Source organism: Phasianus colchicus, chromosome 9 (assembly GCF_987193195.1).
Source record: "Phasianus colchicus chromosome 9, bPhaCol1.hap1.1, whole genome shotgun sequence".
Lineage (NCBI taxonomy): Eukaryota > Metazoa > Chordata > Aves > Galliformes > Phasianidae > Phasianus > Phasianus colchicus.
The window spans coordinates 28,445,263-28,468,843 of record NC_143444.1 but is presented as its reverse complement, the minus strand read 5'-3'; the positions used below and the strand labels follow the sequence as shown (position 1 = coordinate 28,468,843).

At 44.0% G+C, this 23,581-nt stretch overlaps 1 protein-coding gene and 1 long non-coding RNA gene across 2 annotated transcripts; one reads left to right on the top strand and one right to left on the bottom strand.

The window, feature by feature from the left end:
• Window positions 1-1,469: 1,469 nt before the first annotated feature.
• C8A (complement C8 alpha chain) lies at window positions 1,470-18,570 on the bottom strand. The gene is made up of 11 exons (XM_031604703.2): window positions 18,359-18,570; window positions 16,441-16,537; window positions 15,669-15,813; window positions 14,967-15,111; window positions 13,306-13,495; window positions 11,940-12,140; window positions 10,455-10,695; window positions 6,436-6,564; window positions 5,507-5,676; window positions 3,087-3,309; window positions 1,470-1,759 (listed from the first exon to the last, which is right to left on the bottom strand). Exons 1-11 carry the CDS (start codon window positions 18,475-18,477, stop codon window positions 1,608-1,610), a joined length of 1,812 nt encoding a protein of 603 aa, XP_031460563.2. The 5' UTR covers window positions 18,478-18,570; the 3' UTR covers window positions 1,470-1,607.
• On the top strand, window positions 7,048-14,701 carry LOC116236164 (uncharacterized). Its single transcript, XR_004168502.2, has 3 exons — window positions 7,048-7,246; window positions 11,948-12,042; window positions 13,556-14,701. It is a non-coding gene; the product is annotated as an uncharacterized LOC116236164 (long non-coding RNA).
• Window positions 18,571-23,581: the final 5,011 nt, after the last annotated feature.

Below are 23,581 nucleotides of genomic sequence, written 5' to 3'. Positions count from 1 at the left end.
ACCTCCCTCTAGACCAGGTTACTCACAGCCCCATCCAGCCTGGCTTTGGGTGCTTCCATGGAGGGGGTATCTACAACTTCACTGAGCAACCTCTGCCAGCATCTCTCCACCCTCACAGTAAAGAATTTCTTTATCAAGTCCAAGTCATCAAATGCAACCATCAGCCCATCACCCCTCTGCCCACTGACCATGTCCTGCAAAATGTTCCAGCCCCATGCCAACGACTATTGATAGAAGCTTAGTGGGAAAAGGCTGCTTTGCTCACATTCCTCCATGCTGCCTTAATCACACCAGTATGCTGGTGGATGCTTCATGCTGCTGCATTTTCTCAGCATAGAAGACATCAGATTCAAACCCTGGGGAGAAAATCTATCTCTGGATGAGTGCAGACTTTACCTGGGAAAGCAGGCTTGGCAAAAAGGCCACCGTTTTGTCACACATTTATCCACATCTTAAAAACGTGTCATAGTAATTTTTCACTGAAAAATCAAATCTTGGTGTTGGAGACAACATGGTTTGTTATTTTCTTATACAAAAAAAAGAAAAAAAGAAAGAAAAAAGGCTGCAGTTTCACTTTCAAGCAAAACAGAAGTGGTTTAAAAAAAAAAAAATCTTTTGGCAAATGTGCACACAAAAGAAAATATGGGGCCAGATCTTCAGGTAGCATAAATCAGCTAAAGTGAAGGAGCTACGCTGATTTACATCAGCTACATGTCAGCCTCTAAATCACCACCGACACACTGCTGAAAAACAAGCATTTCCAAGCATCAGAGCTAGAGCTGAGCAATTTCTTTCACTAAACCACGATTCCTTTCTACTCCCACTTCCCATTCAAATGTATGTAGAAGTGCTCCTTTGTGCTTTGAGGTTTTGTTGCTGTTCACAATGCTTGATTCCTTCTCAGGGCTTTTTTTCCCCCCTCCCTTCTTTCCCTGCAATGCAAAGCGCAGTGAAATGAAGTGCCACTTGCCTTCTGTCCTCTCTGGGTTTTGTGGCAGTTCATTAAGAGGGCTGAGCTGTGGGCTCTGGATGCAGTTCAATACCACATGTATTCCTGTGCTGAGATTTATGCCTTACGTTCAGAAAAGACCTTTAAATCAAGCAGCTCGGTAGCAACTTCCCTGGCTCTGGATGCCCGGGGGATGAAATGCCCATGTGCCAATCAGCCCATCACTGGTGCAAGAGGAGCAGTCTGTGTCCCCTATGGCCCCTATGTGAGCATCTCCTAAAGAATGGTTTTCCTTCCGGCCTCTCTGTTACTTTATTTATTGATGTAAGAATCTTTATCGCTTTGAGTTGACATTTCACAATGGCTCTTTGAACGTCTTTGGGCTTAAGCTTCCTCCACGCAGCTCAGCATATGGCTTTGCTGAAGACACAGCCCTGTCCAATATGCTAGACGTAAGAATCTGACGGTGCCAACTTATAAAAGTTTCATGGTACATATGTCAATACCAACTGCATAAAAATGCAAGGATCGCGAGCTTTTAATTTGTTTTCCAAAGGCAAACGTAGACATTTCTGCAAGCAAACAGTTCTAACACATGTATTTTCATACCTGTGGCACTTAGAGCCTTGTGCCTCGTGCCTATGGAGCTACGCTGGGTTCAGCAGGAGGAGCTCTGCTTATCTCTCCCCATGCAAGGTGCCCCTCCGTGCTGCGGGGCTGGGTTGGTGCACTGCCGGCTGCGGTGCCGTGAGCCCGACTGGCATGGGGTCCAGGATGACCAGCAGCTCCAGTGCCCATCTGTCCCTGTGCCTGGAAAAGCATAGGACATAAATTATAATGTTTGACTCAACTGAAGAGCTGCAGTTTGACTTCCCAAAGGGCTGCCAGCAGCTCTCTGTGTTAATTCCCCTACCTCCAAGCAAAGGCAGAGGGGCAAGTATCCCCCAGCCTCACTGTTATGGAGCTGTCCCAAAAAGCCCACCTGTCCCTGTGCAGATGGGTCAGTTTGAGGCTTTTTCTTTACAGTACAAACTGAGATGTCAGGTGTGTTCGATACTATAGATTATAGCGATGCTTCTGAATGATGGGAGTGCTTGATGGCTGTCATTTACTGTCGTGTTTTATTTACTCAGCTGGCCTTCATCTCTGACTTGGGCACTTTATTAATCTGAACAATAAAAATGGATCTGTGTGTTCTTACTTAGAGCTGGATGAAAAGCTGGGCTTCCCATCTGAAACACTCATCTTTATAAAAACAGAACAATAAAACCAACAAAAAAAAAAACACCACATTTGCTCTAAAATGACTCTTGAAACTAAAAACCTGCTTCATTTCCATGAGCTGGAAGTCCTGTTCTGTCAGCTCTTCATTGCTGAAAACAAGGAGCCACCATCTCTGGAGGTGCCCAGGAACCATGGAGATGTGGCACTGAGGGACATTGTCAGTGGGTACATAGGGCGTGCATTGGGGTTGGGTTTGGGGATCTGAGAGGGCTTTTCCAGCCTTAATGATGCTGTGATGTTCAGAGCAATTTGTGTGAGCGCAATGGGTTCCTTGGATTTGGAGACAACCCAACCTGATGTTGCTGGTTTTCTTAAAAAAAAAAAAAAAAAAAAGTGCCACTTTTGAGTCATTGAGCCAATGCTTTTTAGTTCAGTTTCATAAATCATCTACTGAACTTTGCTTGTACTCCTTATCACAAATCTGATTTTCCAATGGAGAGGCCCTAGTTACCAGCAGGTGGTTGAAGGCCTGGAGCTCTGTTGGATGAAACTGCTCTGTTTAACAGCGTGTGTCAGCAGAGGGGAGGACTCATGGTAGCCTTATAGCTCCTCACTGGAAATGGACAGCACTGAGCTCTGCAACCTGGGACAGTGAGGGGACCCAAAGGAATGGCATGGAGCTGCGTCAAGGGAGGGTTGGGTGGGTTGGGTTCCCCAAGGTGCCAGAGCTCAGGGAGAGCTGGGACACCCATCACAACCATAGGGTTCAGGTGGTCCCATGTGGTGCCAGGAGTTGGGCTCAGTGATCTTTGTGGGATATTCCCCCCAACTCAGGATATTCTGTGATCCTGTGTTGGTTTACCACGTGCATGGACAGCCCTGTCCCCTCGATGGCAGCACACTGGGATCTCACCTTGGTGTTCAGCCTGCTCACAGGCAGGGCCACTGTATCCAGACCGGCACTGGCATGAGCACTCATCTCCCACCAGGACAGGTTCACCATTGTTCTGGCACGGCCCGCAGCGACAGGCATTGAACTCCAGCAGGTACTCATCCAAAGCCTGCTTCAGGTGCTGCCGTTTGGTTTCCATGTTGCCAGCATCACTTCTGCGGAGGATTTCGTGGATAGGTTGCAGCTGCACAGAGCAGAGATAAAGAATGAAGGTTGGGGATTTCGGCTGGGCACATACTCAGGTGCTGCAGAGAGCAGGGAGATTGCTGGGTAAAGACAAGGCTGAGAAAAAGCTCATTTGTCTTCCTCGACAGCTGCATGGATGTGATGCAAACGTGACCACCACTGATAGCACCTAGTGAGAAACCACTGGTCCAAAACTCTTCCCATCTTAGAGGTCTGTGTGGGAATGGCTTCTTTTGACATGCTTTGGTTTTTCAATGTGGATCCAAATGATAAATCAGAACAGCCCAGTAAGCCCGTTGTTTGATTGATTTCTTACTGCTGCCACAGTGTCAGGTTCTTGCACGCCTTTTGCTTTTTTGAACCAAAACATTTAGGTGAGAGCTTCAGACAGTGGGTATCATCAAAACTAGACACTGAGAATTTTATCTGCCTACACCTTGCTCTTTGATACTAATGCTAAGGCATCGACAGCTTTAAAAGCATAGCAAGCTTTTGTATTTCCGGTAGCAAAATGCAATTCTTGTGTATGATTAATCAAAATATCCAGATGTAGACAGCTGTAATTGTAACCCACCTTCTGCTTTGAACCTACTCCATAGGATAGATGGGATTAGCCAAAGGGCAGCAGGCTCATACATTGGTGGCAGGGCTCTGCCTTTTGAAATGCCCTGAGGGGCTGTTTGGGGTGTGTTAGGTATTCAGCTGTGTTTAGAAACTGGATCCATGAAAAATCTCAGCCTTTCCAGTTTCACCAGTAACAAAAGGAAACTTTAAAGCAACAAGCTCAAGGCCGATGCGAGGACACATATCTATATGCCTAGCATGCATCTGGCTGAGAACTGGTAGGGCACCAGTCCAGGAAAGTCCTGGGCATCATCTCATTGCACAAGGCACACAGGGCGAGGAGGATCAGAAAAGCTTTGGGAAGAGCTCTTAGTCAAATTTGTACAAACTCGTTTAACAAACGAAAGCGAGCTACTGATAAGCGCTGCCATAGTGGACACAGGCACTTATTGGCAGCATGAAACACTGCTGGTTGCACAACGATGGCTGAGCTCTCAAAGCAGCCAGCAGAGAGGTCAGCATGTGTTTTACTGGAAAACTGCAGTAAGTTTTGCCCAGAATTGATGGGAATTGGTGAAGAGAGGTGAATAACCTGAAGCATGCATTCAGCTGTGACTGAAAGCACTTGCTCTTTAGCTGGCCTTTCTGCTACCAGGGTGCTGCCCAGAAGGCTTTGCAGATTCCCACTTTCCTGACAATAATGCAAGTAATTCCCATTTCCACCTACCTAATTCTCTTTTACTGTTTGGCCCTCTTCCTGCACTTCCTTCTAATGACAGCAAGGATGGCTATGGCAGCGCATCCATGCTGTGACCCTGGTCCTTCCTTCACACTAGGAAGCCCTGTAGGATGCCTCAGTGAAATTTCCATCTTACAGAGCATCCAATAAAATGGGAGGGTGAGAACTTTGCTGATTTTTATGGCCATGAACCCTCCCTGCAAAGCGTGGGAAGAGATAGGACCCCACTGAGAAAGTGGTTTTTCCTGCTCTAACTCCTGGAAGCGCCCATAGCAATACATTTTTCACACAAAGGGTGGTGAGGCACTGGAACAGGTTGCCCAAGGAGGCTGTGGATGCCCCATCCCTGGAGGCATCCAAGGCCAGGCTGGATGTGGCTCTGGGCAGCCTGGTCTGTTGGTTGGCGACCCTGCACATAGCAGGGGGTTGAAACTGGATGATTATTGTGGTCCTTTTCAACCCAGGCCATTCTATGATTCAATACCTACCCTGGCGTGCATAGGTTCGCTAGAACCACTGTGGCTCTGAAGCAAGCAGAATGTGAACTGTTCCCCATGAATATCCTGCCTATACAGGAGGCCAGGAGCATTAGTGAGAATAATAGGGATGGATGCAACCATGGAGAGCCACTCACTGGGAAGCTGTTTGGGGACACATCACAAACTTAACTCGGCACTAATCCAGCATTAAGCTCCTTGTCTGCCTCCCTGCTGATGCTGCCAGGAGGAGATGTACTCCCCATTGTGAAATGAATAAGAGGTTACTAGATCAGTGGCCCATTACATTTAATCTTGTTCTGCGATGGGATCACAATAAAAATACAAAATGATCTGCTCGGCTACACTTTCATTCGTTATAGTGGCAGAGTTTCTTCAACTGCAGAAAGCCTTACCTCAAAATCAATAATAGCTGGATTATATTTTAATGACCTTCCCCAGCGCCGATACGTGTTGCTATCCCAACTGCTTAAGGGCCGTGCACTGTAAGAGGTATCTCCACCTTTAATCCGGACAATGATATCTTCCACGACTGGATTGTTGCTCCCAGCATCTGAGAAGTCAGCTAACACACATATATTTAATTACCACATCTACACCAGAAACTTCAATCATCGGAGGAACTCTCAGTGTGCGCTACCAGTGCTGCAATCCCAAAATTAAAGGATGCTCCATTTCTTTCTGCACCGGCAGGGTGAACCCTCTGCATTGTTATAAAGTGGTTGGTGATGAGTTAAGCATTGGCAAATGCCCTAAGCTGGTAAGACCTAAAGAGGCAGCACATCTCTGGCCTTTATGTCTGCTTAGCATGGATGCAGATCTCCTTGTCTATCAGTGGGGTTTTCTGCTTGTTATGATCAGCTTTGACTTAATCAATAGACACCACTGTTGCCATCTCTGGTCCAGCATTGGCCCCATGGGTCACAACAAAGTCTCCTGCATGTTTGGTGACACATGGGACATCTACAGAGGGACTGGAGCCACTTCCAAGGGAGCATGGGGGCTTGGATCTGATTTTTATGTCTCCCTGGTTCATCACTGCCCACCCTGGGGTGTCTGAAAGGACTGGAGCTCTCCAGTCATCCGTTCACTCTACTTACATTTCTGTCCAGATGCTACTACTTCAATTTCTTTCAAGAGGTGCCCACTCCTGGAAAGGGGGACCCAAATATGCTTTTGTCCCACCTGGGGTCTGAGCTGTGTCTTGGGATGGCACCAGAACACCTTCTATACCTTGTAACCCTACCTTAATCCACAGGCCCAGTGACAAAGGAATGGACCCATGGGCTGTATCTTAGCAGACAACTATTTCCCATCACCATACCAGCATTCAGAAGCTGTTTCTTTCCGCAGACAGAGAGTGACACAGATGCTTCCCAATGCAGCATAAGCTTTGTGGCTGAAACACCCAGTGAGAGGCCAAAACAGGTGGTTACTTCTTCATAGCTGATGTCTGTGAAGCAACAATGCAAACAGTAAATGCAGTGATTAGTACTGAGTGGAAGGTTTTCATTTTCCCACTTGTGTATTTCACATCAATGAGGAAAATAGTCAGCTAATTACATTGCCTGTTACTCACAGGCTTATTTCAGGCAGAGAACAGCCTTCAGCCTCACAGTAGCAAAGCCAAGCATTTATTGGAGTGTATTGGGCTATATTAGGTGGATAGGGAAACTTCCTTACCAGTAAGTGGTTTCCTTCTTATTAAAAGAAACAGAATATCTTAACACAAGGCTTCAAGCATGTATTTCCTTCTTTGGCCTATTTATTTAAAATGGAAAAGATTTTGTAGTTCTTGTTTGTGGGTTTGTTTGTTTTGGGTTTTTTTTGTATTGTTTTTTAGGGGGATTTCCCTCCCTCCCCCTATTGTGGACTAACTTATAAATAGAGTAAAGCTGGGAACAGCAGCTGAAATCAACAGGTTGTTGCTAATTTTCCCAAACTAAGGGTCTGACCAATGTATAAGCAGCACCTTCAGCAGTTGCTTGCTAAAGCTCTGTCTGCTGAAAGCTACAAAAACCCTATTGCATGCTGCTGTTACTAGTGCTGCCACATACATCACCCAAATCTGTAACTGGAGACCCATGAAGTGACTGCAGAGGGGAGAAGCAGACTAATGAGGTGGTTTCACTAAGGTAAGCAATGTGCATATTTCATATGGCATAGTTTCGTGTGTATGCTTCAGTCTGCTGCAAATGTAAGGCTGTCTTTTGGATTAGTTAAGAAATCTTTTCATTTCAATTAATATGGGTGTTGTAAGCAATAGGTAATTTTCACGATGCTCCTTTTGTCAGACATCCTGCTCTTCTTGGCAGGATTTGTGTATTGTGACTTAGTGGTTTAATGATTTAGGCTCCAGTTGAGCCTGATCTTTGCCTTGTACTAGGGAGCAGCACACTGTCTTGCTTGCCTTTAAAACATGAGTAAAAGCTAGTTGTGTTCTTCTTCCCTCCCCTACATCCTAATGGGGAGGTGGGGAGTTGTGCAGGGTGTGGGGTTGCTGGGTGTCTTCATGTATGTGCTCAGTGCCCTAGGAAGGGGACTTCAAGTCCTATGCCTGAAGTGACATTCCTGTGAAGCACTCTGAAGTCTTCATGGGGAATTACATCTCCATGCAAAATGGAGCCCTTGAGGAAGATCAAATGGATGATGCACGGTTACTTGTAGTAAAGTGTTCAACAGTTGTAAGTGCAGTGGGTAAAGTTCACTCACCCAAAGCACCGTGAGCGATTGCTCATCTTAGTGTTGGAGGGCCGTAAAATTAAACTCGAGGAATGCCCTGGTTAATTGATTTGCTATGGTTCCTGTTGAATAATTATGTACAGCAAGAGTCTGTCAATACAATTTGCTATTGGTTGCAGCAAGATCAGGTCTTGATAAATGCAAAGTGGTTATCATTGCAAAAAGATGGTCATAGAAAATATTGGCACTTGAGGGAGGAGCCCTGATAGTTTTTTATGTTATGTAATTTGCAATAGTTGAATGTGCTCGAGATTTACTGCTTTGTTTTGAATTAATCAGAATATCTGAAGACTCTTTCTAATTTACTCTGCACGTAATGTTTCTCCCATAAATGTTCTTGTAATGTGGGAACACATTATGCTATTTTCAGCTAAATAATAGAGTCATAACAATCTATTTTTAAAAAAGTAATGAAAAATATTGATGGCAGAGCAACAAGGGACCTTACTCTGACACGAGCATTTGTTTAGTTCACTTGTGGCCGTGTTCATAGAAGGAAGCCCTTGCTAGTGAAAGCTAGTGCTGGGTCTGGTTGCAAAACTGCAGTCCTGAGCTGTGTACAAGTTGGTTGTGGTCTATTCGTGGGTGTCTTAATTCAGGAGGTGACTTCATTATCAAAATTCAGGTTTCTCAGATGCTTGAAATATAGCTCATGCTTATGTCTAGTTGGCTCAGTGACCACCAGATATTTCTCATTTAAGCAGAGCTCAGCCTTAGGGATTTTATTTCCTGGGCATGACTGGCTCAGTCACCTGTCCACAAAAACAAAACAATCATTTTCTCTTCCAAAGCATTTAATGTGTATCTTCCTGGGCTGGTTGGATTCTCAGGATGTATGGGTGGATCTAAAGCAGGAGTTGTGCTGCTCAGCCCTGTAGGAACTCAGCTTCAAGCTCATTTTTGGAAGCCATGGTTTTCAAGATTTGAGAGCTTATACCCTGATCCTGACCATCCCTCAGGGGAGTTGAATAAATCCTCTTGCAAATACAGCCTTCAAGCAAGCATGGCGGTGATCACCAATAGAGAGGTTGTTTTCCTCATGGCTTTGCACGGTGGCTTATCAGCCACTGCAGGTGGTCCTTCTGGGTCTACATCGTATGATACAGAGTGCTGTTGATTTGATAAATGTGGCCTTTCTAGCAGAATCTGAGTTAGATGAAAATTACACAAATGTGCCCCATTAGAATGAAAATTACATCTCTACTGGGGCACATTTTTGTCTTTTGCTGAACTTCAGCATCCTTCTTCCCTAAAAGAGGGCATCTTGTAGCAATAAATATACTCCTCAGATACATAATAAGCACGAGATACAGTAAAATAATAGCCTCCATCCACGTGTGCTTGATTAATTCTTCCTCTGAATTTGGCAGTCTATTTCCTGACGACTTGCTTGCCAAGACTGTTCGCTTCTACGTCCCTCACTCTTCAAAGTGAATGAATGATTTGAAGAGGCATTATGTTTCCAAACACTGCCAGTTGAGGAATTCAGAGAAAAATCTCTAAACGGGTAATTTCTTGCAGAAAGATGGCATGGTTAATGCTAGCTATGCAGTATGTAGTTATTCTAGTGCTGGTGGTACCAAAGCGTTTCAGACTGGAATGCAGAACCATGGAAACTGATGTAATTTCAGCAATTTGCACCTGCTGTCCAAATTCAAATTTATTTTGACCTGAATTCCCATAGGGGCATAGGTACCCTCAGCAGAGGAGAGTGGGGATATTTAGGTAAAGCTGGATCTGTTGCACGATTGTCACCTTTGCAAAAGTTGGCCATCTGTTCAGCGTACTCCATGGTACCATGTTACTGTTGTTCTGCATCTTATGTTTTTGATTAGGTAGAGTGTTAGGCTTTGGCTTTCTGGCAATGGCTATTTCTACAGTCTAGATTTCTGCAGTGGATATTTCATTAAATGAGATTTAGAGGTACAGCTCTCCAGCCTTGTATGCTCTAATTTGTTGAGAACTGGAGCTGACAGAGCTCTGGTAGTCTTTGGATATGACACTAGCCAGAGTAAGATGACTGAGGTATTGCCAAGTGCAATGGGTTATTTCCATTTGCAGGAATTTGAAGCCCTCATTTTTAGGATGTGAAAGTGTCAGTGGGCTCTCATTTTTTTTATTTTTTTATTTTTTTTTACTTTGAATGAGTTTGCAGTCCTTAAGCATCCATAAGGTGGCCAGAACTAAGACCCTAAGCAATAGGAGAAGTTTAGAGAAGACTGGCAAGTGACAGTGGAAAAACAGAGAAAAAAGATACTCAGATTACTTATTAAACTACAAAAAAACTTCACTCAGATTTCTTCTAAAATGAGATCAGGAAGAACACTTTGTGACAATAAAGCTTCTCTGCTATGCGTCAAGTGGTATCTTGTGAAGAACATGTGGTACTCAAACCCAGCACTACTGCATTTTGGGGATTTTTGGTGGACGTATGTCTATCTTGTGATGAGAAATAGGCTCTCTTTTCCCAGCTGGCTGCTAATGAGCACCCACCCACTCAGGAGCCACCAGATGGTGGACTGGACCTATTCCATGATCTCCAGGTTGTTAAATGCCTGGTTTAGAGCAGAAAGCTGTGAGAAGTGCTTGTGTCATTCTAACCTTTTCGTCTCATTTCTTCTTTGTTAACAACGAGGATGTACTCAAGATCGCCTCCCATTGTGCCAGATGTCATGAAATGGGTGCCATAGTCATTGATGAATTTGGCGTACATGCCATAGTTGTAGGTATCTGGAAGCTCCCGCAGGGAGATGAGCATATCTTCATCCAAAACTATGTTGTTCCTTCTCATCTTGAAACGGGCCGTCTGCACCTTGGTCGCAATTCTAATAAATCCAACGTTCTGCAAGTAGAAAGGAGCTGACAATCAGTATTCGTGGAGGGGCTGGGGGAGAGAAGGTCATTCCTAGTTCTCCAGTTTGCGGAGAAAAACCTGAGTATGACTGCCAGTATGTGTTGTAGGTTTGAAAGCAGTCAAAATTTAAACGAAATCAGGGTAATTTTAATTTTTTTTCCATGTCTCATTGTTGTGTGGCTGTGTGAGGTGGAGGGCAGCATAATAGATCGGATGGTTTGTAGGTTTGTTTTTTTTGATGTGCTGAGCTCTGCAAGATTCTTCCTCATCCTCTATTTCTGCTATTTCTATTTTTGTTATTTCCTTTTGTATTTTGACAACCTTGATGAGGCTACAGGAGGATACCCTGTCTGGGAGGGGAGTATTTACTAACCTAAAAACATATTGGATCTAACAACATATCCGTGGCTCCTCCTCCAGACCAATTGTTGCCTCAGACAGGATGCCAGTGCAACAGAAACAGCCCCTTAAATGATTCCTCCCATAACAGATCATTGTTCAGCTGCAAGTGAATCTAGATGAGTGCTCAGTAAATGCTCTAGTGGTGCCAATTTCAAGCAGATTAAGGGCTTTTCAACTCAGAACGCTATCAAAATAATTATTCTTTATAGTTTGCTATCAGCAGCCAAGAAAGAAGAGGAGAGAAGGCATAGTATATGTGGGAGATAGTAGCATTCATGTTATTAGATGGGGGAAGAAAGTGTCACAGCTAGACCAAAATGAGAAAAGCTTGTGAGAAATAAGCCTTATTATTGGAAGCTCTTATTTTCATCATGTTGCTTGAACCTCTCTTCAAGAATAGTGCATTTGCCTCTCGTAAGGCAGCTTGTATTAATTAGAACAAGATATATTTTCTAGTGGAGATCATTCCCCAAGGACTACTGTTTTGATCAACATCTTGGTATTTCTTCCTTCCTCATTGTTATTTCTTGAATTTTTTTTAATATGTGCTTAATGTAGCCATGAAACAGGATGGGGTGGGGTGACGTCTTGTGGTATTTAGTAATTCAATTTCATTCTTCCTCTCTGTTTTCTAAAATGTTATAAGAACAACAAACAGGATTGCTAACGATACATATTTGCAATTATATGAACAAATGAAGGTACAGTTGCTATGTGTTTAAAAAAAAAAAAGTAATTAAGAGAATAATCAGGAAGAAGTTACAACCAGACCATGCAACGCACAGATGAGATGACTGGAGTGTGTGCATTGCTGTCTTTTATTTTTTTACCTTTGCAGTATATTCCGTGAAATTCTTCAGGGATCCTTTGCCACGTGATAAGGTGAAGCCGAGGTTCAGTTTGAAATCTATTTTTTTAGGGCCAATCCCAAAGGTAAAGCCCCCTCCTTTGAATTTATTACTTTTGAGGGCATCAATCAGATCTTTTGAATCATCGTAAAACTCAGAAGAGAAACCAGAGTCAGCGTGAGCCTAAGGTGGAAGGAGCACACATTAATTTCTCATGCAGTTCCCTTTTTAATCTTTCCCTATTTCTTCAAGGAGTTGCTCATACCTCTGTTGAATCCAGTGATGCTCCTGATCAATGAGAGCAGAATAAAGAATGCAGCCACGTGCCATTTAATTTGGAAGCGTGTGGGAAATGCAGATAAAGCCACACATCTTGCTTCATCTGTCCACGTGCAGGGAAATGGCTTGTGTTTAACCACCAAAAGCAATGCCATCAGAGTCAAAGCTGCTAATGGTGCCTATCAAGCCAGCTTGACACTTTCCATTTTAAAAACTCTCCCTCCATATCCTTGCAGCTCTACCAAATTCTGACTGTTTTGAGTGGTTTTTTTTCTTTCACTCCAGCCTGCTTCAGGAGGAATTTACTTAGGGAAAAGATTCAACAGCAGTAATCCCTCCACTTATGAGGGCCAAGTTAGAAAATAAACATTGTTCTGACCACGTTTTAGAGAAGTGACCTTTTCCATGACAGCTCTGCTTTGCTGGCGTGTGGAACTCAGCAGCCCTGCTGAGCTCAGGCTCTGCCACTTGCATCTCTATAAAAAGCCAGATAAATTACAAATGCTGAAAAAAGACATCTCCATGGGCTATGAGTGTCTTCCTAGACCCCAGTGTCTCTGAAGACAGTGTATATATGGGACTTGCAATATATGGGGAACATTGCCCCTCTCTGAGCTGGTGGCCATAGTATCACCCTCAGATTTCAGACTGTTTCTTTTAGCCATTCCAAGGACTTCAATGCTTCCAAGGATTGAATTGCTAGCATTGTTCCCATTTTACATATGGTCAGCTTCATACCTGAGGAGGCAAGTGGCTTCTGCAATCTCTACAGGTCATTAATAGCAAAACTCAGAATTTAGAAAGGAAAAAAGAATTATCTTGGCTTTGACTAGAGTAGAATAAGAAATGTGGATGCCTGGATGGTAAAGCACATCAGTGCCTTGATGTGCCATGAAACTGCTCTTCTATCACCAGTTGTCTATTGTCTTGGGGACAGCTGGACGAAGGTAATTTGAAAGACAGCATGCAGTGAATTGTCTCCTCTCATATAATGTGCGTAGTATCTTTGCAACAAGTTTGGCTTTTTAGCTGAAGAAATACTGCCAAATTTGACCCCCTGAGTACTTACCAGGAATTGGTATACGTGGAAGTTGTAAGGCTTGAGGAAATACTTCTCATCATCTCCGTAGTACAGGCGTTCACACGCAGCATCATACCTCAGTGCCCTCCACTCCCCATTGTAGACAGATTCACAGTGGCTTCCCAGAAATTTAGGGTCATATATGTACCTTTTCTCCTCTTGTGTAAGGATGTTGTATCTTTCAAAAGAAATACCATTCAGAAAGTTATTGTTAACCCCTGTTTTTTTTTTTTTCCAGCTGAATCTGTCGCGATTTCTGTCCTCATGATGCCTCATGTATCCATCCTTATATCCAACCTGGACCTTAAGCAGCAACCATCATCTGAGAGCTGAGTCTGTTTTCTCTATGCTCTCTCCTTCCCAAAGCTAACTGAAGGCAAACAGCCATTTCATTTCCAAGACACTGGTTTGCACTCAGATGCCAGAGATAGCTGTCAGTGAAGTTATACAGTCCATCCCTGTGAGTACAGTTGTGGAAGTCCCAAGTACTGGGATTCCTCCAGTCCCAGTGAACCTTTTGTGACCTGGTGCATCTCAAAATATTTCCTGGCTTCACTGTAACTGTTGCCTATCTTAATTTCATCTCCTGCCTTTAGTAGTGGTCTCATTTTTGTTTTTTTCAATGGAGTTAGCATCCTCCCTGGACTTGAAGTCTCCTATTGCTCTGCTAAGTTAATCACTTATTGCCATACACCTCCCTGTTCCTGCTCCCAAGCCATCACAGTGCTGCCCTCTGAATTACTGGGAATATTAAGTAACAGGTGGGATTCCAGTGGCTCAAAATGAAAGCATTATTCAAACCAGACAGCAGCATCGCTCCTCACGACAGGGAATCACCCGTAAGAACAAGACAGTGCTATTGCTTGTGTGCATTCTGCAGAGGAAACAAATCAAAGCAGTATCGAATGCGGTGCTCAGAGCAAATTAACGTAGGTCACCAAGAACTTTGGATACACTGAGCATTTTTCTCATTGACTCCAGAGCGTCGGGTCAAACAGGTTGGAGAATTGCCCAATGAATGGCTACGCTGTCGTATAGTAGCTCATGTTCTCCAAATGGTACTAAGTAGCATCATGCTTAAAACACGAGGTCTAGGGCAAAAGTGCCAGAATAGACAACTTGACTTAAAATTCATTCTAGACTTTTTTCTTTATGTTTGTAACAACAACAACAACAACAAAGAAAAAGCATAATAGAATAAAACTTTTTCATGCATAGAAGTACTTTCTCCAGCTTATCATCATCTGGTGCTCAGGCTCTCTGCTCTGACTCTCTGCTTCAAAGTCCTAAATCCTGGAGTTAGATATTCTCTCTGCAGAATGCTGCACTTCCAATATCTACTGTTTCCTTTAGTATTTGCTCTTTTGGACTGGAGAAAGCTGTAAGTTATCTGGACCCAGAGAATAGTAAAGAAGTACAGAGTGGCTGAGGCAAGCTCTGGTAATAAACCTGAGAAGAACTGGAAAGAAAAGCTGTGCTGAACCCTCCAGACTTCCACGCTGCTACCCATGGTAACATAGGGCTGGTACTTCCCTTTGGGTTTTGCATGGTGTAGTATCAGTTCATGGAGCACTGCTCTTATTAAGGAAGGGCAATATAAACAGCCCTGTTTTGGTTGCTGAAGTGGCAGCTGTTGATTAATTACTCACCCTCGTGCTGCTTTTTCAGACCCTGGGATGGGGAACAGATTGTCACAGGGGCGTTCAGTATCCTCGTTTTCACAGTCATTCTCATCAGACCCATCTCTGCAGTCTGTATTGCCATTGCACACGAGATGCCGTTTAATACAGCGACCTAGAGTGCACACAGAATTGTTTTTCCACCTTCAGAAACCCTTTTTGCATTTACTTCGCTATTTGGCAACTAGATTTCAGTGCCACAAGCTATGCTATGTGGTAAACACTTCGCTCTTCCATCAGGAGCTTATAGCAATGATTATAGCTCAAGAATGAATGTTTGCAGGAACTGCAGCTTGAAAGAATTCTTGTTTTTTGGGGGTGAGGAGAAAGCCTTGATGTGGCAGTCATGGAGAGAGCTGGCGCTGTAGATGAAGCAATGTTGACCTGCTTTAGCTGAGAGCTGGTATGTATTTGAGAGGATGAGAGGGAATGGCTTTAAGTTGTGCCCTGGGTGGTTCAGGTTGGGTAAAAAACTTCTCTGAAAGAGTGATCACAGGCTGCCCAAGGAGGTGGTGGAGTCACTGTCCCTGGAGGTGTTCCAGAACTGTGGGGATGTGGCACTGGGAGATATGGTTAGTGGGCAATACTGGTAATAGGTGAAACATAACACGGATGGGTTTCTGCTCTGCCCATCCAAAACCTTTGGCTGGAGTTTGAGCCCAATTTACTCACCGGTCTCCTTGCACTGGAAGTCATTCCCACAGCTTGGAGCTCTGGCACAGCTCTTCCCAGCACTGCAGCTTTGCTCATCCCAGAGGGGCCCCTCACAGCGCTGCCCTCCAAACATTGCTGGCTGCAGCAACGTCCGATGCCGGTGCTGCACAACAGAGGAACATCTAACTTGTTTCCCTCAGGTGGACATAGACACAAATTACAGCACTGATCCTGAGATGTTTCTAATGGGTTATTAATGAGGATTTCTGCTTTTAAACCTGGGCGATGAGAAGAGCCAAATCATTTCCAGATTGAAAGCAAGGAACAAAAATATGGGGCTATGAACTCATTAGAAAGCAAAATTATGTCAGGTATTTGAAAATGAAGACTTGAATTATGAAGGCATCTGGAATGATGTCAGAATTTGAGAACAGGAACTGATGAATGAAGGTTGCTTTGAATTTCTTCTCATTAGAATATCTGAATTAAGAACCAGGGGATCCATAATTAATTCTGAAATTGAAAAGGGAGAAAGCCTTGGCCAAATATTCTGGCCTAGTTCTTCCACCTCTTGCTTTGATTTGGTGTTCTGCAGCTCTGCTGTCTTAAATTTATTGCTAGTTTACACCAAAGCAAGAGCCTCTCTACAAGAGGAGCACCTCCATCATGTTTGGGTGAGTTTACAGATGCTGCAGGATGATGAATATGTATCATATGTATAATTAATGTGTGTACGTCCTCAATACACGCACATCTGAAGATAAATGAATACATTACAGTGGAGACTTACTTTTCTCCCTTGGCAAGGGAAGCAATCAGTCCATTCCGACCACTGGCTCAGCTGACAGTCGACAGGAGCTGGAGAACTTACAGCTCTGCTGCTTCTTCTAAGGAAAGGGAGAGACAGTGTTCTGAGGGCTTTGAAGATGAGCTTTATGAATAAGAACTGCTTGTTCTTCCAATAGGAACTTGTTTCCTATGAAATAGGAAGCTGGCACTGATTGCCTTCTCTCCTGCAAGAAGGCAACCAACCCTTTCCAATAGGCTTTCTCCTGAGGAGCACATCACAAAATCAGGGAATAGTTATTCTTGCCACCTTGGTCTGAAATCTATTGATTTCACTTCTCTTTTAACACAGTTCTGAACCTACGGTCAGTATTTTGGCAAACAGGTTTGACCTCAGGCTCAGATGCTGTGTGTGGTAGCAAGAATGGCTGCACCAGTGGCACTGGGTGGCAAGGCACAAAGCTGTTCTGACCATGAGGATTTGTTGGCTGATGATTTCTAAAAGGAAACGCATGCCTTCTGTATGTGGGGGAGGGGGAAATTAAAGGAAGGTATAAAAATGGGAAATGGCAGAAGTAATGCATCACGATAGTCTTTGGATCAGAGTCTCTGCGCACACACTGAATAGTGCTGTATAACAGCAAGAAAATATTTGTCTTGCCACCCAGCCCAGTCTTTGTGATCTCTGTGTTTCTGCCTCAAATCCTACAACCTTTATTTTTATAATGCCTTTCTTTGTCTTGAGAAGAAATCCCTGGTGTAATGATGCGACTCTGAGTTTGCCACAGCCTTCAAAGCATTTTGAGGGGTTATTCCGAGTCAAAACATTATTATCGTGATGTTAGTGATTAACTAATGAGCAGTCTGTTTCACTTATGAGACTGCAGTCCAAAGAGAAATACTGATAATTAGTGGAGCTGGGAGCACTTTGGAGATTAATCAGTGAGCCCACTAAATTGGCACCATGGTTAGGGTTAGGGATGATGGGTGATGGGAGGGATCAAACCTGCTGTGCCCTTAGGAGAACAGGGAGCCTGCAGAAAGACCCTGTGCTGGAGATGGTGCTGCTGTCGATGCCTCCTGGCTCTGTCAGGAGGATTTGTGGGCTGTGTCCTTCAGCACTTCACCAAGTGCTTAATTGGTTCACCTTCGATCGGATTTTACATTTACCTCTTCATTATTCTGCCTTGTTTGATAAGTTCATCAAACATCAAAAATCTCGTCTTTGTTCATTTTCAGGAAGGATTATCAGAATAAGCCTTCATAATTAAGTGTATCACTACCATGATTTTCTTTCCTTTCTGCCTTCTCCTTGTCTCCACGTTCCAATTATCACTGATACCCTTTTTGATCCTTCTAAATCATATTTGCCTTTAGAACAAGCCTGAAATTAACAGCTGTAGGAAAAAAAAAAAATAGTTCTGCCATTATAACACTGTAGCTTTAGGAAAAGTAACTTGTTTACTCTTTTCCTTCAACGCTTAAGTGACGCTCCTATAGGTTAATAATTGTTCAGAGGAAAAACTAGAGAAACAGGAATCTGGCTTGGATTGGAATCGAGTCAAATGCAAAATAATTACAGTGAGGAAAGTTATGAAAAATGTTCCCTTGTAAATTTTCCTGTGAAAAAGGGAATTAAATCCAAGTGACGAAAAATGATACGGCGACTTTAGTAAGGAAGTTTAAAGAAGGCTTAATTGTCATCTGTGAAAGAAAAACCATTGTGCAAGCAGTACATATAAGAAGGAATTACGATGCCGAGCTCGTGCTTGGAGAACAGCCAATATATATGTATATTTTCTTTTCCTGGTAGCTGTTTACAGAGAGAGCGGTGTGCACATGCCTCAAGTCGGGATGGAATTGATGGGCTGACTGACTGGCCACTAATTCCTGTATGCAAAGCTGGATGGAAGCAAGCTTACCTCTGGGCAGGCACCGCCGCCGGCTCCCCGCATGCTGCAGCTGTGGCCCAACGTGCTGTTATAGACAGCGAGCATATAGTGAGAATCAAGGGAGAAACCTGGCACAGGCTCCACCACATTGTTTTTCCATATGTAAATGTTTGCTTTAAATTAGCTGCAAGCAAATTCTTGAGGCTTCAGGAGTCTGTGGGGCTGGTGCTGCTGGAAAAAGCCTGGAGCCCATCGAGCTCTGAAATGTGTTGGTAAATCATTGACAATGGCACTGACCAAATTGCAGAGAATTGGGATGTATCCCAGGGGCCTTTCTCCTTTTGGAAATACCCAACTTTATGATAAGGGAATATAGTGAACTGTCTGATAGTCAGTCAAGCCCTACTGGGGCAGGGTGTTTGCTGTTCAGTTCACTTGAAGGAGGAAACTCATTTCCAGTTTTGGTTCATCTACTCTGCCGAGGGAGAGGTTTCCCAGCATGGAGAATTGAAGGTTAATTCAGAATTATGTTATTAGTAGCATGTGCCATTTGGATACACCATTGTCTATTGAGCTTTTGCCTACTGCCATCCCCATAATGTATCATCTCATGTCCAAAGCTGATGGGGAGTTATCATAGAATCATAGAATGGCCTGGGTTAAGAAAGACCATAAAGATTCTTCTCAGTTTCAACCCCCCTGCTACGTGCAGGGTCACCAACGAGCAGACCAGGCTGCCCAGAGCCGCATCCAGCCTGGCCTTGAATGTCTCCAGGGATGGGGCATACACAACCTCCTTGGGCAACCTGTTCCAGTGCTTCACCACCCTCTGAGTGCAAAACTTCTTCCTGATATCTAACCTAAACCTCCCCTGTCTCAGTTTAAAACCATTCCCCCTTGTCCTATCCATCTGGACCAGAACAGCTTTTGGATGTTCTTATACAGGCACTGCAGCACAAGAGCCTAAATTTTTTTTAAAGTGATTTGGGGCAAGGGAGATGTTCCTTAAGGCTGAAATATGTGCTCTCCCAATTGCTGTGTGATCCCATCTGTCAACTAATGCTTGTAGCTGGTTGGTGTCTCAGCATGGAACTGGTGGATGTGCGTGTGCACAGGTATAAGACAGTAACACCACACGAAGCAGGGTTACTCATTATTAAGAAAACTGTCATAAGATAAGAGTATTTGGCTTTTATGTGTCAGAAGAAATTTAAAATTGCCATTGGAAAGCCTCTTGGTCATGCTCTAGCCCAAGTTGCCCCATACCCGTTGCCTCAAGGTTGCACATAGCTTTCAAAATTATCCTCTGAGGACTACTGGGCAGGCACAAAAAATACATAAGGAATCTGTAACATTATTAGATGTTAATAAAAATTAAAGTTTTCTATGGAGGCTTTAGTATTTGAACAAGCACCCATATCTCCCTGCTTTTCTTTTGCTTAAGTAGGCTGAGATACTTCATGCATAAATGAAGTGTTCCCAGCAGATGATTGCAAGCTTTAACTTCAATAAATTTGAGAGAAAGTGTAATTATTGTAGGAGAATCTGGTCTTGAGCTATTATAGCTATTAAGCAGACAGTGAATTGTCTTCTGCCCATGGAAGACTGGGAGAGAAGTGTCACTCTGTGTATTTCCCAAAATAATTGCAAAGCACATTTCAATAGCTGGCGTTGTAAATCATCAAAATAAAAGGACCTCTTACCGTGTTATTTTAATATAATTAGAGCTCAGAATGGTCCTGGGGCTTGTCTTCACTAAACAAGAAGAAATGTAGCACATGGGTAAACTGTGTAGTCAACTGCAATGAGAATTGCCTTTTTGTGACCTTCAAGAGTATGTTAATGTAATCCTTACTTGGTAAAGCACTTCTGATGAGTTCAGAAAGTCTTTGTCCTTTCTCTGCCTACACAGGAAGAACTCAAAGTTTTAGTCTTTATATCAAACCTAAATTGCTTTTGCTGGGAGAAAGGCGGGGGATTAAAACTGGCTAAGGTGTGCCCCACTGTTGTCTCCTTGTTCTACATTGCACCCTTTTGAGTCGCTAGGACAGGAGGACAGGGCAAGGTTTTAGCAGTACTTACAAAGTCAGGTGGGTTGGACCCCATTGTCCATCCTGTGCATCATCATCCATCCTGGCATTGGTCTGATCTTCCTTCCAAATTTCTGCCATCCTTCAATAGAGTGGGCTGACTTGCACCATCAAACTCCTCCCCATCACCCAGCAGGGCTGTTGGAGTGTTATATCTTTTCTGATACTGGCATCAGAAATAGGCCATATATATATAATATATAAAGAAAGTTATTAGTGGACTGTCTCCCAGATGAAATGCCAGGCTGCTTTGTGCAAGCAGGCACAGCAACAATTCCTCACTGGTGGTTGGAGGGGAGGCATTGGAGAGATTTAAGCTGCAAACAACGCAGTCCACGTTAGAGGTGGAATAAAAGAACCGTTCCCAAAGGTGTTGTGTTCTATAAACTATATTATATGTATACATAAATTATAGATCCATTTATAACATTATGAATTTAGCTTGTCTAAAATGCATGTTGGATTCCTGTCTCTGAGCCTGGATTAAAACTCGAAACCTCTGGCTTGCAGTGCTGGAAGTGCTGTTGATAGCTGCTCCATCATATTCTGGAGGATGGGAAATAGGGGATGGCAGCAGGCTGGGAGCTGCAGCACTGCAAGAGGAGTCAAAGGCAGGGTGAGCATGGCATCAGGCACTTCGTGGCCATTCCTGTTGCTGCAGAAAAACTCCACTACCAACATCTCCTCAGAAGACAAGCAACTTCTCATTTTAAATCCTCACGCACATAAAATCAGGGTCACATGAGCTCAGCATGTAGCTGGACATGCTGCCACACATCCCACACCCAGGATGCAGGAATGCATCATTTCCTTGCCAAACACAGTACGGGACTTTGATCCACTTCAGTGTATTAACTGCTGCAAGGGGAGTTAATTTCTGCCTGCAAAATGCATTGATCTGCTAAACAGCGTCTGAACAGCACTTCTGGTGGTGTGTCTGTTTGCATGAGTCTGGCTCTAGGGCGGTTATATTACAAGAATTTTGTTGTTTAGTGATTTAGCACTTGTGCCTTCTAATGTGCAATGTTTTAGCTTTAATACATCCATACAATCATAGAATATTCTCATTTGGAGGGTGCCCACTCAGATCTGCTGAGCGGGATACAGATACTCAGAAGCATTAACATTTTCTATGCCAATATTCTATTTTTTGTAGGGCATTTTTCATGCAATACTGTAAATTCAAATAGGGTTGGTGACCATCAAATGACAGAGTCCTGCTTTATATTGTGGTGGGTGCCTCATCCCTGGAGACACCCAAGGCTGGGTGGGCTCTGAGCAACTGATGGAGCTGTAGGTGACCCTGTTCAGTGCAGGGCAGTTGAACTAGGTGGCCTTTAAGGGTCCCTTCCAACTCAATTCTATGATTCTGTCATTCTGTTCTGCACACTGTACTCAGTTCCCTGCTGTCATGCTTTAGGAGATGTGGCTATCACCTGCCACGTGCTGTTTGCTTTCATGTTTCCCTAGGCATGAGTGTGGAGCATCTTTTCTTTCAGAGTTCAGGTCTTCAGTTTTTCTTTAAATAGAGATTGTTGCAAGGTGAGGAGGTTACAGAGATGTTCAGTAAGGCGAGATCAAGAGATTGTGCCCAGGGATTGGAGCTCTGCCCTTGCAAGCCCTGCTGTTTCACACTGACTTTGGACTGGTGGTGAGGCAGTGCTTTGAGAGAGGCCAACAGTGCTCTGTGTCACTGTGTGCTGGTGGAACAGGCATCCCAGTTACTGACCCAGTGGCTGTGAGATGTATAGGAATGGTCCTTTTAAGGACCAGATGGCCATCATGGCCCCATTGCCAGCACTCATGACTCTCAGTGGGTTTGGAGCCGCCAGCACGAGAGGCCTTAAACACAGGGACAAGTCTGTGACTTAGAGCACTTAAAAAGAAGCATGCACTGAAGTGTTTGTGGGATTGGAGACAACAGTAAAACTTGGGTGGATAAAAACCCTGGAACACGAGAAAACATTTACATTCACTTTTTGACTGCTATAGGTGAGCTTGCCACAGAACTTGAGAACGAGCCCCATGGACACATACATTGGTCTCAACTGAGCTGCACTTCATCCCATCCTGGAAAAGAAAGTGAGCTTTTTTTTGAACACAGGGATTGATAATACTGCATTTTTCTTCAATTTCTCATTGATGGCCGTGATGGAGGCACCAGCGGTCCTCTCTCCCCCTCTGCTGGAGCCCTGCGATAGCTGCTCCTGGCAGCAGGGCTGAGATTTGTGGGGAGGTCTTCCCAGGCACAGAATAAGGCCAAATCAGAACCAAAATTTCACCTTGTGAAATCCAGAAGTAAAAAAAAAAAAGGATTAGCCCAGGCCTGTATAAAGCACCAATAATGTACAGTGAGCTCTACTGGTCACAAAGGAGCTGAAAAGAAAGAAGGGGAAATGCATTTATTTGCTGAATGCTGAGCTCTCATCCCATGGACTGTTGTCTACCATGCTAATTGATTTACTGCAAAACAGAAATCCAAACCGTGAAATTCTAATTAAAAAAAAAAATGACTTTAAGTTTCTTGTCCTGGGAAGATGCTCCAATTAGGCAGTGTTTGGTTGCAGGAAGGGATGTGGCAAAAGGGGAAGGGCTATCCAAGGGATTCATTGCATTTCCTCTGGTGTCCCAGGAAGACTGAGACTCCTGTTTTGCTGTCTCCAGATGTGTCTGCCTGGTTTCTTTATGCAAGCCCTGTCCTTTTCCCCAAGACACTGGCTCTGAAGTCACAACCTCCTCATTCCCCAGCACTGCTTTAATTTTGGGCCCCCATTGGGCAGCTCATAAATCCTCCCCAGCTCACTGTGCACAAAGCCACCATTCATTCTGAGCACTCTGTGACACCAAGTTGGGCCAGGGGGACTTCCCTGCCAGCACACAGCTCCGTGGGATCCCTCTTTCTTCCCTGAGACCACCATGCAGCAGCAGAGCTTTTCACATGGGGTAAGCAAGACTCACTCTTTGAGTCATATCTCCAATGACCAAGTACTTATTATTATTTTATTTTATTTTTTTCCCCAGTTCTCAGCAAAAAATGGCAGCGAGGCACTGGCACAGGTTGTGCAGAGAGGTGGTGGATGCCCTGTCACTGGAGAAACCCAAGGTCAGGCTGGATGGGGCTCTGAGCACCTGATGGAGCTGTGGGTGTCCCTGTTCAGTGTGG